The sequence below is a fragment of the Pelecanus crispus genome, chromosome 22, assembly GCF_030463565.1.
Source record: "Pelecanus crispus isolate bPelCri1 chromosome 22, bPelCri1.pri, whole genome shotgun sequence".
Taxonomy (NCBI): Eukaryota; Metazoa; Chordata; class Aves; order Pelecaniformes; family Pelecanidae; genus Pelecanus; species Pelecanus crispus.
Window position 1 is genome coordinate 2802131 of NC_134664.1, and position 11836 is coordinate 2813966.

Consider the following 11836-nt stretch of genomic DNA (forward strand, 5'->3'; position numbering starts at 1 on the left):
GTGGGAATGTACCCGGCTGCGGGGGGAGCCCGTGGGTGCAGGGGAGCCCATAGGTGCAGGGGGTGGCACACACTGGGGTGTGGGAGGAGCCCGTGGGTGCAGGGGGTGGGCACATACCGGGGTGCAGGAGAAAGCCCAGGGGTGCAGACAGGTCCAGGGGTGCAGGGGGTGGGAAGGGAACGCACCGGGGCGCAGGGGGAGCCCAGGGATGCAGAGGGAACCCCAGGGTGCAGGGGGAGCCCATGGGTGCAGGGGGTGGCACACACTGGGGTGCAGTGGGAACCTGTGGGTGCAGAGGGAACCTGAGGGCACGGGGGGAGCCCATGGGTGCAGGGGGTGGGAAGGGAATGCACTGGGGTGCAGGGGGACCCCAGGGGTGCAGGGGCTGGGCAGGCACCAGGGTGCAAGGCGAGCCCGGGTGTGCAGGGGGTACCCTGGGGCGCAGGGGCCGGGCACAGCCAGGCACCGGGCAGACGCCGCGGAGCACCGGGAGCTCAGCACACACAGGGACCCGCCGGGCCCGCGGGGACCCGCACACGCCAGGGCCATGGCCGTCGGCAGGGCCACGGCCGGGCTGCACCGGGCTCTGCCAACCCAGCTGGGCCAGGCGGGCGCTGTTGGGGGACCCCAGGATGTGCCAGCCGGCCCCGGGGTGCCCTTCACCCTCGCTGCTCCGTGCCCGTACATCTGCTCCAAACTACGAACGTCCCCCTCCTTAAACAAGTCCACGGCGCCTGCCAGGAGCTCGCCAGGACAGCGAGGCGCTGGTGGTGCCATCCGTCACGCGCTTCACGCCGGCGCCGCTGAACCAAGTTGCCATGGCACTGTACACCGTGCCGGTGACGGAGATGAAACCGGAGTCGGCAGAGCCATCGCTGGAGCATGCCTTCCCCGGGAGGAGCCCTGGCTTTGTCCCGCTTTGTGCGCGCCACGCGCAGCCCTGGCGCTTTCTTGGCGCTCGGAAGCTGCCGGCGCGCCAGCCCCAGGCACCGGCGTCCATCTCCCGGGGGGCTGCGACCCGCTCCGGGTGGCTTTCCAGGCAGCCCAGTGCCAGCGGGACTCGGAGCCCCTTGGGACAAGCTCCGTCCCATCCGGAGAGCGGTGCTTCGCGGCAGCGGCGCGGCTGCAGGCGCCGGCGATACCCTGTCCCTCCCCCCCACCCTCTGGGCACCCTTTGCACCCAAAGAGCAAACAGTAAGTGCATGCAGCCAGTTATCCTGCCTCTCAAAAAGGCATCCCGGGAAAGCGCGGAAGCTGGGCTGGGGTCCCCCATGGGAAGGCCTTTTTCCTCCCTGAAACTTTAGCAGCAAACAGGCTACAAGACTTTTCTAATTTTTTTTTTTTTTTTAAATAATATAAAATAACGTTTCTGCTCGTTTCCAGAAATCCCAGGACCGTGCCGGCTCGGGCTGCCTGCCGCATCTCTCTCTCTTGCAGGCAGGTTGCTCACCCTGCCCATGGCTTCGGAGGAGGCTGCTCACCCGGGAGCACGGCCCGCGGCCCCCGCGGTCAGGAAGAAGAGCCGGAAAAAAAGGAAGGAGAAGCCCGAGGCAGGGGAAGATGCCCAGGAGGGAGGGGATGAGGCGGCGGGGCGGGCGGCCGAGATGGAGGGGCTGACGCGAGCCGGGCAGCGGGCGCTGGCGCTGGGCGACGCGCGGGAGGCGGTGGGGTGCTTCAGGAAGGCGCTTCACCTTGCCAGGGGCACGGCGAGCCCCCGGCTCCGCAGGGCTTGTGCCTTCAACCTGGGGGCTGCCTACGTGGAGACCGGGAAGCCCGAAAAGGGCCTCGAGTTCCTCCTCCAGTCCCAGCCCTCAGAGGGAGAGAGCGGGGAGCGCTCGGGGGACCTTTATTTCAGCATCGGAGCGGCTCACGAAGGGCTCCGGGACTTTCCGAAGGCTCTGGAGTATTTCGGCCAAGCTGCCGACCGCGCCCGCGCGGCACGGGCTGGCAGCCAAGCGGGGACCCGCGTGCAGATGGGCTGCTGCTACCTGGGGATGCGGGAGCCGGCGCGAGCCGCGCGTTGCTTCCTGGACGCCGCGCGGAGCTACGCGGCGGCTGCGAGCCCCGAGTCTGCTGCGGTGGCTCTGAGCAGGGCGAGCAGCTCCATGCTGCAGAGCCGACGGTTCGGGGCAGCGGAGATCGCGGGGGTCCTCGCCCAGTGCCGCTCGCTCTGTGAGAGCATCCCTGACCCAGCCCTGCGAGGTAACGCTGCGCCATACCCTTTCCTCGGGGTGCCCTGGGGAGCAGCACCCAGCACCCAGCTTTTCCTCTCTGCGCCACAGGGAAACTCTACAACGACATCGGCCTCGGCTACTCCCAGCTCCGCATCTTCTCCCTGGCTGCTGAGAGCTTCGAGCGGGCCCTCGCCCTCCGCGGCGGCGAGCCAGACCGGCGCAGGGAGGCTGCGCTGCTGCAGAATCTGGGTGCTGCCCACAACGCCCTGCGCAGCTTCGGCACGGCCCTGGGCTGGCACCGGCGAGCGGCAGCACTGCACAGTAGGTCGCACCGGTATCTCTTGCTCTCGGTTTTGCTGGATGTGCCGGCTGGGGATGGAAGCCGTGTTCCCAATTGCAGGCGCTCTAGGGAACCGGAGCGCGCAGGGGCAGTGCTTCGGTAACCTGGCGTACGCCTGCAGCCGGCTCGGGAACCACGAGGCTGCCGCAGAGAACTACCTGCACGCCTTGCAAGCCTTTCGGGACTCGGGTAAGGGGAGGCGCAGGCAAATCGTCCCAGCGCTGGGGGCTCGGCAGTATCCGGATGCCGAGCGGACTCAAGCCAGGCGTGCGCCGGATCCGAAGGGCATCGGCGATGCTCCCTCCCCGGGCCCTTGGCTGCGACGGGCTGGGCCAGCACTGACACTGCCCTTCACCTCGCAGGGGACGTGCAGGGGCAGTGGCAAGCGTGTGAGGGGCTGGGAGCAGCCTGCTTCCACCTGGGAGCCCCCCAGAAAGCCATCGGGCACTACAAGGAAGCCCTGACTTTGCTTTCCCGCTGCCAGGTAAGACACGCCGGGGAAAGCCCCGAGGCCGGGCCCTCCCGAGCATGACGGGGCGACCGCCCCAGCCCCGGGGGCAGACGCGCTCGGCCCAGCCCACGCTGGCCCTCTCCTCCGCAGGAGACCCCCGGAGCTGCCCGCCAGCGGGTCGTGCAGAAGCTCACCGACGCCATCGGGCACCAGCTCTGCCTCCACGGCCGCCTCTCCCGCGGGGGTGGCTGGGCACCCGCCCCAGCCCCGGTGAGCGTCACCCCAGGGGCCATGGGGCAGGTCGGGGTGCTGGGGGCTGACGCCCCAAGATGGGGGTGCTGGAGAGAGGCAGCGGGGTCTGGCGGGCGGAGGGACGCGCGCCTGTAAAGCCCAGGCCGTCCCTCCATCCCAGCAGGACCCCGGCCCGCTGCCGTTTTGCTCCACGCTGCCCCACGCCAGCGGGATGCAGCGCCGGGGGAGCGAGGCGTGAGTTCGAAAGCTGCCGTCCTGTCCCTCCTTCCCCCATGGATGAGTTCCCAGTGTCACCCAGGAATAAATCTTTCTTCCTGTGCTCCCAGGTCCTTCGCGGGGAAAGCCCAGCCCGGGGACGAGCTGGACGCACCCAAGCCGGGCGCACGTCCTGGGCGTTCAGGTAAGAGGGTGCAAACCAAAACGCAGCCAACTTGAGCTGTGCAGCCGATTTCTGCCGGAGGCACGGCGCGGTCTGGTACCGGGCTCCTGCCTATTCACCCATCCTCCCCGGAGGCACAGGAGCAGCCCCGAGTGCCGGCCCCATGCCGGAGCCCCACAACCCACGCGGCCACCTGGACGCCTCTGGGGAGGATGAGGAAGGTCCCGGCATGGCACCGGGGTGCCGCAGTCAGCCCCACGCTACCAGGTGGGTGGGCGAGGGGGAGGCACCCCCGTACAGCTCCCTGCCCCCAAATAACCTTCCCGTAGCAGCAAACGTAACGCAGCGAGGGGCATCACCCCCGAGGCTTCTCGTGGTTAAAGGTGAAAATCCGGAGATTTTTTTTTAAAAGATGCGGAATACTGGGGAGGGCGTTTGGGGCAATTCCAAGCTGGAATTTGGGGAGTAACGATGCGATAGGGGAGAATTTGTCACGCTGATGCTCTCCATCACCTCCCCATGAGCCGTCTCTGCTTTGCTCCCAGTAACCGGAATGCCACGCGCCCGGCCCCACCGTGCCACGGCGGCCTCCGGCCGAGTAAGTACCAAACGCGACCGGAGCTTCGCTTCCGCAGCGAGCCGAGGGCCGCGGTTCTCACGCTGTGTTTCACAGGGCATCGTGACCACCAAACCCTCCGGCCGAGGTCCCCGGAGCGGTAGGTGATGCACCGGAGGAGCGGGCAAGGGAGCGGACGGGAGGTCTGGGCTCCCCAGGGTGTCCCGTGAGGGGAGGGTTTGGGGATGGAACCCCCTGCTCCTTGCCACAGCCGCGTCTCCAAGCCCAAAATCACACGGGCTTGGGATTTTGGCACCTTGTTTGCCAACCCCAACCCTACAGACATGGCAGATCTGAGGGTGGATTCGTGCGCCCTGGAATGAAATCCACGCCGTGCCCGCTATTCCGCATCCCGCTGCACACCCCGACACGCCGTAACGCTTCGCCGGCCTTGCCGCCTCCCAGCCCCGCTGCCGATCCCGCCGGCTGCCAGCCCCGCAGGAGCAGGGAGCCCCGCACGGGGAGCAGGCCAGCGTCCCTCGTCTGCAGCCTTGTGTGACAGCGCAGGACAGCGGGGAAACGGCCGTGTCCCACGGCGGGCGACTGGCAGCGTGACCGGACAGCGGGAGCGGGCCTGGCCCACACGTCCCCCGGTGCTTGAGCCGCCGGTGCGAGCCTGGTCACGGTGCCTGTGCCGCCGGTGCGAGCCCAGTCACGGTGCCGGAGCCGCCGGTGCGAGCCCGGTCGCAGCACGTGAGCCACTGGTGCGAGCCCGGTCGCGGTGCTTGAGCTGCCGGTGAGAGCCCGGTCGCGGTGCCGGAGCGAGCCCAGTCGCGGCGCCTGAGCCGCCGGTGCGAGCCCGGTCGCGGTGCGTGAGCCACCGTGCGAGCCCGGTAGCGGTGCGTGAGCCGCCGGTGTGAGCCCGGTCGCGGTCGCGGTGCCGGAGCTGCCGGTACGAGCCCAGTCGCGGCGCCTGAGCCGCCGGTGCGAGCCCGGTCGCGGTGCGTGAGCCGCCGTGCGAGCCCGGTCGCGGTGCGTGAGCCGCCGGTGTGAGCCCGGTCGCGGTCGCGGTGCCGGAGCTGCCGGTACGAGCCCAGTCGCGGCGCCTGAGCCGCCGGTGCGAGCCCGGTCGCGGTGCGTGAGCCGCCGGTGCGAGCCCGGTCCCGGAGCCGCCGGTACGAGCCCGGTCGCGGTGCGTGAGCCACTGGTGCGAGCCCGGTCGCGGTGCCTGTGCCGCTGGTGTGAGCCCGGTCGCGGTCGCGGTGCCAGAGCTGCCGGTGTGAGCCCAGTCGTGGCGCCTGAGCCGCCGGTGTGAGCCCGGTCGCGGTGCGTGAGCCGCCGGTGTGAGCCCGGTCGCGGTGCGTGAGCCGCCGGTGCGAGCCCGGTCCCGGAGCCGCCGGTACGAGCCCGGTCGCGGTGCGTGAGCCACCGGTGCGAGCCCGGTCGCGGTGCCTGTGCTGCCGGTGCGAGCCCGGTCGCGGTGCTTGAGCCGCCGGTGCGAGCCCGGTCGCGGTGCCTGTGCCGCCGGTGCGAGCCCGGTCGCGGTGCTTGAGCCGCCGGTGCGAGCCCGGTCGCGGTGCTTGAGCCGCCGGTGCGAGCCCGGTCCCGGAGCCGCCGGTGCGAGCCCGGTCGCGGTGCCTGTGCCGCCGGTGCAAGCCCGGTCGCGGTGCTTGAGCCGCCGGTGCGAGCCCGGTCCCGGAGCCGCCGGTGCGAGCCCGGTCGCGGGGCCCGACCAACCCGGTTTTGGAGCCGGTGCTTCGCCGTGCTGCGGTCCGTGCTGGGGCCGGGGCGGGGCCCGGGGCAGCCGAGGCTCGGAGCCCGGCACCGCCCCGCAGCACGGGGATGGGCGCTCCGCCCCCGGCCGGCCCTTGCGCCTGCTCCGTGCCGAGCTCCGGTGCGGGCCGGGCCGGGGCCGCCGCATGCCGGGCCCGCGGGCGCTGCTGGGGCTGGGGCTGGGGCTGCTGGTGGCGGCGGGGGCGCGGGCGGGCGGGCGCTGCCCGGGCCGGGGCTGGGAGCGGAGCTGGGAGCGGAGCTGGGAGCGGGGCCGGTGCCGCCCCCACCGCGCCATGCACGGGCCCAGCGTGGGGCCGGGCCCGCCGGGGCTCCGCTTCCTCGGGTACGGCTGCGGGGGGGGGCCCGGGGGGGACGGAGGAGGGGGGTGACAGGGTGCAAGAGGGGCACGGGGGGGGCTGAGGGGGTGGGCAGGCCCCGGGGGGGTGCAGAGGGGTCGGGCAGGGTGCAGGGGGGGTGCAGAGAGGAACGAGGGGTGCAGAGGGGTCGGGCAGGGTGCGGGGGGGTGCAGAGAGGCACGGGGGGGTGCAGAGGGGTCGGGCAGGGTGCAGTGGGGTGCAGAGGGGCACGGGGGGGTGCAGAGGGGTCGAGCAAGGTGCAGGGGGTTGCAGAGGGTGTGGGCAGGCCCCGGGGGGGTGCAGGGGGGTGCAGAGGGGCACGGGGGGGTGCAGAGGGGTCGAGCAAGGTGCAGGGGGTTGCAGAGGGTGTGGGCAGGCCCCGGGGGGGTGCAGGGGGGTGCAGAGGGGCACGGGGGGGGTGCAGAGGGGTCGAGCAAGGTGCAGGGGGTTGCAGAGGGTGTGGGCAGGCCCCGGGGGGGTGCAGAGGGGCACGGGGGGGTGCAGAGGGGTCGAGCAAGGTGCAGGGGGTTGCAGAGGGTGTGGGCAGGCCCCGGGGGGGTGCAGGGGGGTGCAGAGGGGTCGAGCAAGGTGCAGGGGGTTGCAGAGGGTGTGGGCAGGCCCCAGGGGGGTGCAGAGGGGCACGGGGGGGGTGCAGAGGGGTCGAGCAAGGTGCAGGGGGGTGCAGAGGGTATGGGCAGGCCCCGGGGGGGTGGTGCAGTGGGGTCAGGCAGGGTGCAAGGGGGGTGCAGAGGGGTCGGGTAGGATACATGGGGGGTGCAGAGGTGCCCGAGGGGGGGCTGAGGGGTCGGGCAGGGTGCATGGGGCATGCAGAGAGGCACGGGGCGGGTGCAGAGGGGCACGGGGGGGTGCAGAGGGGCACGGGGGGGGTGCAGAGGGTATGGGCAGGGCATGGGGGGGTGGTGCAGGGGGGTCAGGCAGGGTGCAAGGGGGTTGCAGAGGGGTCGGGCAAGGTGCAGGGGGGTGCAGAGGCGCATGGAGGGTGCAGAGGGGGTGGGCAGGCCCCGGGGGGTGCATGGGGGTGCAGAGGTGCATAGGGGTCGGGCAGGGTGCATGGGGGGGTGCAGGGGGGGGTCAGGCAGGGTGCAGGGGGGGCAGCCGAGGGGTTGGGCAGGGTACATGGAGGGTGCAGAGGGGGTGGGCAGGCCCCGGGGGGTGCATGGGGGTGCAGAGGTGCATGGGGGGGTGCAGAGAGGCACAGGGGGGTGCAGGGGGGTCAGGCAGGGTGCAGGGGGGGCGGCTGAGGGGTTGGACAGGGTGCATGGAGGGTGCAGAGGGATTGGGCAGGGTGCATAGGGGTGCAGAGGTGCCCGGGGGGGGGGTGGTGCTGAGCGTGGGGAGCTGGGCCCCGCCGTCCCCCTCCATGCTCACCAGCGCTTGGCGAAGCCAAGGGGATCGCAGCTGCCCCTGACCCCGCCGAGCCGGGGTGCGGCCGAGTTTTGAGGCCCCCGGGGGTGCCACGCTCCCTCCCCAGGCAGGAGGAGGCCCAGGCCATTGACCAGGAGCTCTTCACCGAGTACAAGTTCAGCGTGGATCAGCTGATGGAGCTGGCGGGGCTGAGCTGCGCCACCGCCATCGCCAAGGTGGGCACGGGAGAGGCGGGCGGTGGTCCCGGGGTGGTCGGGGGGGAGTCCTGGGGCAGGGGGTCCCGGCCCCGCTTCACCAGCATCACCTCCCGCCCCACGCCAGGCCTACCCGCCCGGTTCCTTCACCACAAGCCAGCCCACCGTGCTGATCATCTGCGGGCCGGGGAACAACGGTGGTGATGGCTTGGTCTGCGCCCGGCACCTGAAAATGTTTGTGAGTCTCTCGTGCTCCTGCCCCGGGGAGGGTGCCCGTCCCCCTGCGCCCCTGCACCCACAAGTTTTGGGGTTCCCACTTCTGGTGCCAAAGCACTTTTCGGGTCCCTCCGGCTCTTTGCAGGGCTATGAGCCAACCGTGTATTACCCCAAGCGCCCCAACAAGCCCCTGTTTGAAGGTTTGACCACCCAGTGCCAGAAGATGGACATCCCCTTCCTCCCCGAATTCCCGGCCGAGGTGAGGAGCGCCCGGGCTGGGGAGCAGCCGCCCTGGGAGCTGTGCCCGGGGCCGTTTTTCACCCACTGCCTTCCCTGCCGCAGGCTGCGCTCATCGATGAGCTCTACGGCTTGGTGGTGGACGCGATTTTCGGGTTCAGCTTTAAGGGAGCGGTGCGGGAGCCTTTCGGCAGCATCCTCGACACCCTCGAGCGCATCACGGTGCCCATCGCCAGCATCGACATCCCCTCGGGTGAGTAACGGCCGGACCCACCGGAGGAAGGTGCCCGGCCGGGGTCTTCCTGGCTCCAGCCTGGCCTCGGGGCTCGTTGCAGGCTGGGACGTGGAGAAGGGGAAGGCGGACGGTCTCCAGCCCGACATGCTCATCTCGCTGACGGCGCCCAAGAAGGCGGCGATGCATTTCACCGGCCGCTACCACTTCCTCGGGGGCAGGTTCGTACCGGCCGCGCTCCAAAAGAAATACGCTTTAAACCTGCCACCGTACCCCGAGACGGACTGCGTCCTGCAGCTGACCTAGGGCTGGGGCTCAGCGGGGGCTCGGGGTGCCGGGCTAGGTTTCGGCACAGCAGATCAGGGTCTAATTCTGTCAAAGCCGCAGCTCTCCGCTAGGAGGGTGCTCAGCACCTTGCTGGGCTCCAGTCCTACCCAGCTCTGCCAGCGGGATCGAAGTTTTTTGCAGACCGAAGCCCCCGGGAGCCGGGGACGGAGGGGGCGGCTGCTGGCAGGCTCTGTGTGGGGTTGCTACCTAATTCGAGTGCTTCTAGGTGTAGGCGCGATGTGGGATCCTGGGGTCTGCCACGTATTGTGCGCTTCGGGATAGTTTCACTGCAATAAAGATTTATTCATGCCCTTGAAAAAAAATATTTCAATACTCTGGGCGGGGTCTGTCGCCTTGTGTCCCTCTGCCACGGCGAATGGGTCCCTGCCCCGGGGCCCAGTGGGAACCGGGGTCACTCCCGACGGGAGGCTCAGGGAGTGAAATAAAGCTCGATCAAGTGGTCCCAGCCCAACAACCCCAGCAGCAAACACGCAGTTGGGCCACAGTGCTGGGCTCCAGCTGGGAAGAGCCCAGAGCACCGTTGGGCACCCGTCAGCACCAGCAGGATCGGGCCCCTCTCAGCCAGATGGCACAGGCGCTGCGCAGCACAGCAGCCTCGGCCCTTGCTCACTCTGGCTCCCTCTTCCTCTTCTTCCTCTTCTTCCTGGGACTGTGCCCAGCCTGGTCTGGCCCATCTGCGTCTTCTAGAGGTACCTCTGTCTCAGCCGGCTCTTCTTCATCCTCCTCCTTCTCCTTCCTCCTCTTCTTCTTCTTCTTCTCTGTCTCAGCCGGCTCCTCTTTGTCCTCCTCCTCCTCCTCTTTCCTCCTCTTCTTCTTCTTCTTCTTCTTCTCTGTCTCAGCCAGCTCTTCTTTGTCCTCCTCCTCTTCCTTCTCCTTCCTCCTCTTCTTCTTCTTCTTCTTCTCTGTCTCAACTGGCTCTTCTTTGTCCTCCACCTCTTTCTTCTGCTTCCTCTTCCTCCTCTTGGAGGAAGCCTTCCCTTCCTCTCCCGCCACCTCCTCTTCTCCGCTTGGCTCCTGGTTCTTATTCTTCTTCCTCTTCACGACCTTCCCTTCCTCTCCTGTGACTTCCTCTTCTCCACTTGGCTCCTGGCTCTGCAGTACCTCGGGATCAGCTCCGTCCCTAGGCTGTTTCCTTTTTTTCTTCTTTTTTTCCTGCCTCCCTGCCGGGGGGCTGCTCTCCATAGGCTCACGCTGCCGCTCCTCACGTCGGTACATGGCCAGGAAGGCTCGCTCCTGCTCCTCCAGCCGCGCCAGTTTGGCACTCATAGTCAGACCGTGACGGGCACCCCTGCAACAACCGTGGGCAGCCGGGGTCCAGCACCTCCCTGGCAGGGAACGTGCCCCCCCCCAGCCCAGCCTGCTCCAAAGCCAGGAGCGGGGAACGCAACCGCACAGCCCCCCCCGCCCCAACCGCTTACTTGTGCGCCGTGCGGCCCCCACACACTCGCATCAGCTCCTCATCCGTCAGCCTGCGGGACACAGACGGGACGCGTCACCCCCAGCATCGGCACGGGGGGGGGAGCACGGTGCGGACCGGGGCTCCCCCTCGCAGCCCTCAGCCCTCCCTGCCGCCGCATCGCGGGGACGGGGCGCGCACCGCTGCCCCAGCCTCGCCTCCTGGCCGAAGAGAGGTCCAGCTTCTCCTCCTCCTCGCTGCTCTCCGAGCCGGCGGGCAGCTTCACGGCTTCCTCCCCGCGTGCTGTGAGCGTGGCTGACTGCAGCGGGGCGAGGCAGAGGGGCCATGAGAAAGGGGGGCAGGGAAAAGGGGGCCCCGGGGGCCACAGCGGCGAGGGGCTGGGGAGGCTGCGCTGCGAGGGGGGCGCGGAGCTCGCAGCCGCCTTCACAGAGACGCCAGCCGCTCCCCGAGCCACATCCCCAGGGCCAGTTACCTTCACGAAGCGGCCGTACAGCACGACACCAGCGCTGCCGGCCTTGCGGGGCTTCTTATTGCTGATCCCGACTCCCTGCTCGGAAAGCGTCTTCATGGAGATGCCATCCTGAAGGGAGAGAGAGACGCAAAGGGCTCGGGAACGTTTTGTCCGAGGGGCTTCGCGCCCTCCGGCAGCACCTCTCTGCCGCCACGGTCCCCGTGCGAGGTGCTGGGTGCTGTTGGGGGCTGCGGGGACCCCCAAAGGCTTCCCCTGCCTTCAGCCTGACCGGGGTACCCCCAGCCCTCCCACCTGCCCGGCCTCCACGGCGATGTTGGCGGCCGCCTGGTTGAAGACGTGGTCCCACCAGTGGAAGGAGAACGGCTCCGCCGCGTCGTGTCCCACCTGCGGGGCGCAGAGAAGGCGCCGACATGGCTGCAGGCGGCGGGGGGGGCCGCGGAGGCCGAGCCCCCCCCCGGGGGGCAGGGGGCTGCACTCACCCCCGCCGTGTCACACTTCACCTTCACCCGGATGGGCTCGGCGATGCCGTCCCCCCGCTTCCCCAGCCCCTGCCCTGGGGAAAAGGCCAGCCGTCACTCGCCACCGCGGCTCCCCCCGAGTCCCCCCCGAGGCCGCTGGGGGTGACGCGAGGCCCCGGGGCGGCGGAGGCCGCGGGGCCCAGCCGCGCTCCTCAGGGAAGCTGGGAGGGCCGGGGGCCTGGGCGCTCGGGGCGGACCAAGGGATGGCGGGCAGCGGGGTGACCGCGGGCCGGCGCCCACCTCGCCTCCAGCCGTGCCGCCGCAGCTGCCTCTCCGCGAACGGCTCGGCCCGGCCCGGCGGCCCCGCGGCGCTCATGGCGGCGGCGGCGGAGGGATCCGGCACGCGGCCTCCGGAGGGGGGGAGCGGGGACCGGCGGGGCTCACGGCGGAGGGATCTGCGCAGGCGCGCGGAGCCGGAGGGAAGGGGCGGGGCTCTGCGCATGCGCGAGCGCGCCCGGCGCGGGGCTGCGCTGCGGGGGGGGCGGGGGCGCGCGCGCGGACAGGCGGACACGGACACACGGACACGCGCGCGCGT

General features: G+C 70.2%; 3 protein-coding genes across 3 annotated transcripts; 2 read left to right on the forward strand and 1 right to left on the reverse strand.

The window, feature by feature from the left end:
* The first annotated feature begins 1457 nt into the window (after positions 1–1457).
* On the forward strand, positions 1458–4767 carry TTC24 (tetratricopeptide repeat domain 24). Its single transcript, XM_075724602.1, has 8 exons — positions 1458–2202; positions 2283–2495; positions 2575–2703; positions 2877–2998; positions 3116–3229; positions 3381–3451; positions 3544–3617; positions 4715–4767. The coding sequence occupies exons 1-8, from the start codon at positions 1458–1460 to the stop codon at positions 4765–4767; spliced, it is 1521 nt and encodes a 506-aa protein (XP_075580717.1).
* A 1304-nt stretch (positions 4768–6071) lies between these two features.
* On the forward strand, positions 6072–9165 carry NAXE (NAD(P)HX epimerase). Its single transcript, XM_075724457.1, has 6 exons — positions 6072–6268; positions 7774–7882; positions 7989–8099; positions 8223–8336; positions 8420–8567; positions 8650–9165. Exons 1-6 carry the CDS (start codon positions 6072–6074, stop codon positions 8850–8852), a joined length of 882 nt encoding a protein of 293 aa, XP_075580572.1. The 3' UTR covers positions 8853–9165.
* Positions 9166–9500: 335 nt separating this feature from the next.
* GPATCH4 (G-patch domain containing 4) lies at positions 9501–11617 on the reverse strand. Its single transcript, XM_075724512.1, has 7 exons — positions 11542–11617; positions 11263–11336; positions 11075–11167; positions 10784–10891; positions 10509–10609; positions 10313–10363; positions 9501–10182 (listed from the first exon to the last, which is right to left on the reverse strand). Exons 1-7 carry the CDS (start codon positions 11615–11617, stop codon positions 9501–9503), a joined length of 1185 nt encoding a protein of 394 aa, XP_075580627.1.
* Positions 11618–11836: the final 219 nt, after the last annotated feature.

Excerpts from the sequence above, each read along its gene's own strand:
- TTC24 (XM_075724602.1), top strand. The coding sequence starts at position 1,458 with ATGGCTTCGGAGGAGGCTGCTCACCCGGGAGCACGGCCCGCGGCCCCC. Across the intron at positions 2,496-2,574 it reads GCGAGCGGCAGCACTGCACA|GCGCTCTAGGGAACCGGAGC; the intron begins GTAGGTCGCACC and ends TCCCAATTGCAG. Across the intron at positions 3,230-3,380 it reads GTGGCTGGGCACCCGCCCCA|GACCCCGGCCCGCTGCCGTT; the intron begins GCCCCGGTGAGC and ends CCATCCCAGCAG.
- NAXE (XM_075724457.1), top strand. The coding sequence starts at position 6,072 with ATGCCGGGCCCGCGGGCGCTGCTGGGGCTGGGGCTGGGGCTGCTGGTG. Across the intron at positions 7,883-7,988 it reads GCGCCACCGCCATCGCCAAG|GCCTACCCGCCCGGTTCCTT; the intron begins GTGGGCACGGGA and ends GCCCCACGCCAG. Across the intron at positions 8,100-8,222 it reads CCCGGCACCTGAAAATGTTT|GGCTATGAGCCAACCGTGTA; the intron begins GTGAGTCTCTCG and ends GGCTCTTTGCAG.
- GPATCH4 (XM_075724512.1), bottom strand. The coding sequence starts at position 11,617 with ATGAGCGCCGCGGGGCCGCCGGGCCGGGCCGAGCCGTTCGCGGAGAGG. Across the intron at positions 10,892-11,074 it reads TCGCCGTGGAGGCCGGGCAG|GATGGCATCTCCATGAAGAC; the intron begins GTGGGAGGGCTG and ends CTCTCCCTTCAG. Across the intron at positions 10,610-10,783 it reads TGTACGGCCGCTTCGTGAAG|TCAGCCACGCTCACAGCACG; the intron begins GTAACTGGCCCT and ends GCCCCGCTGCAG.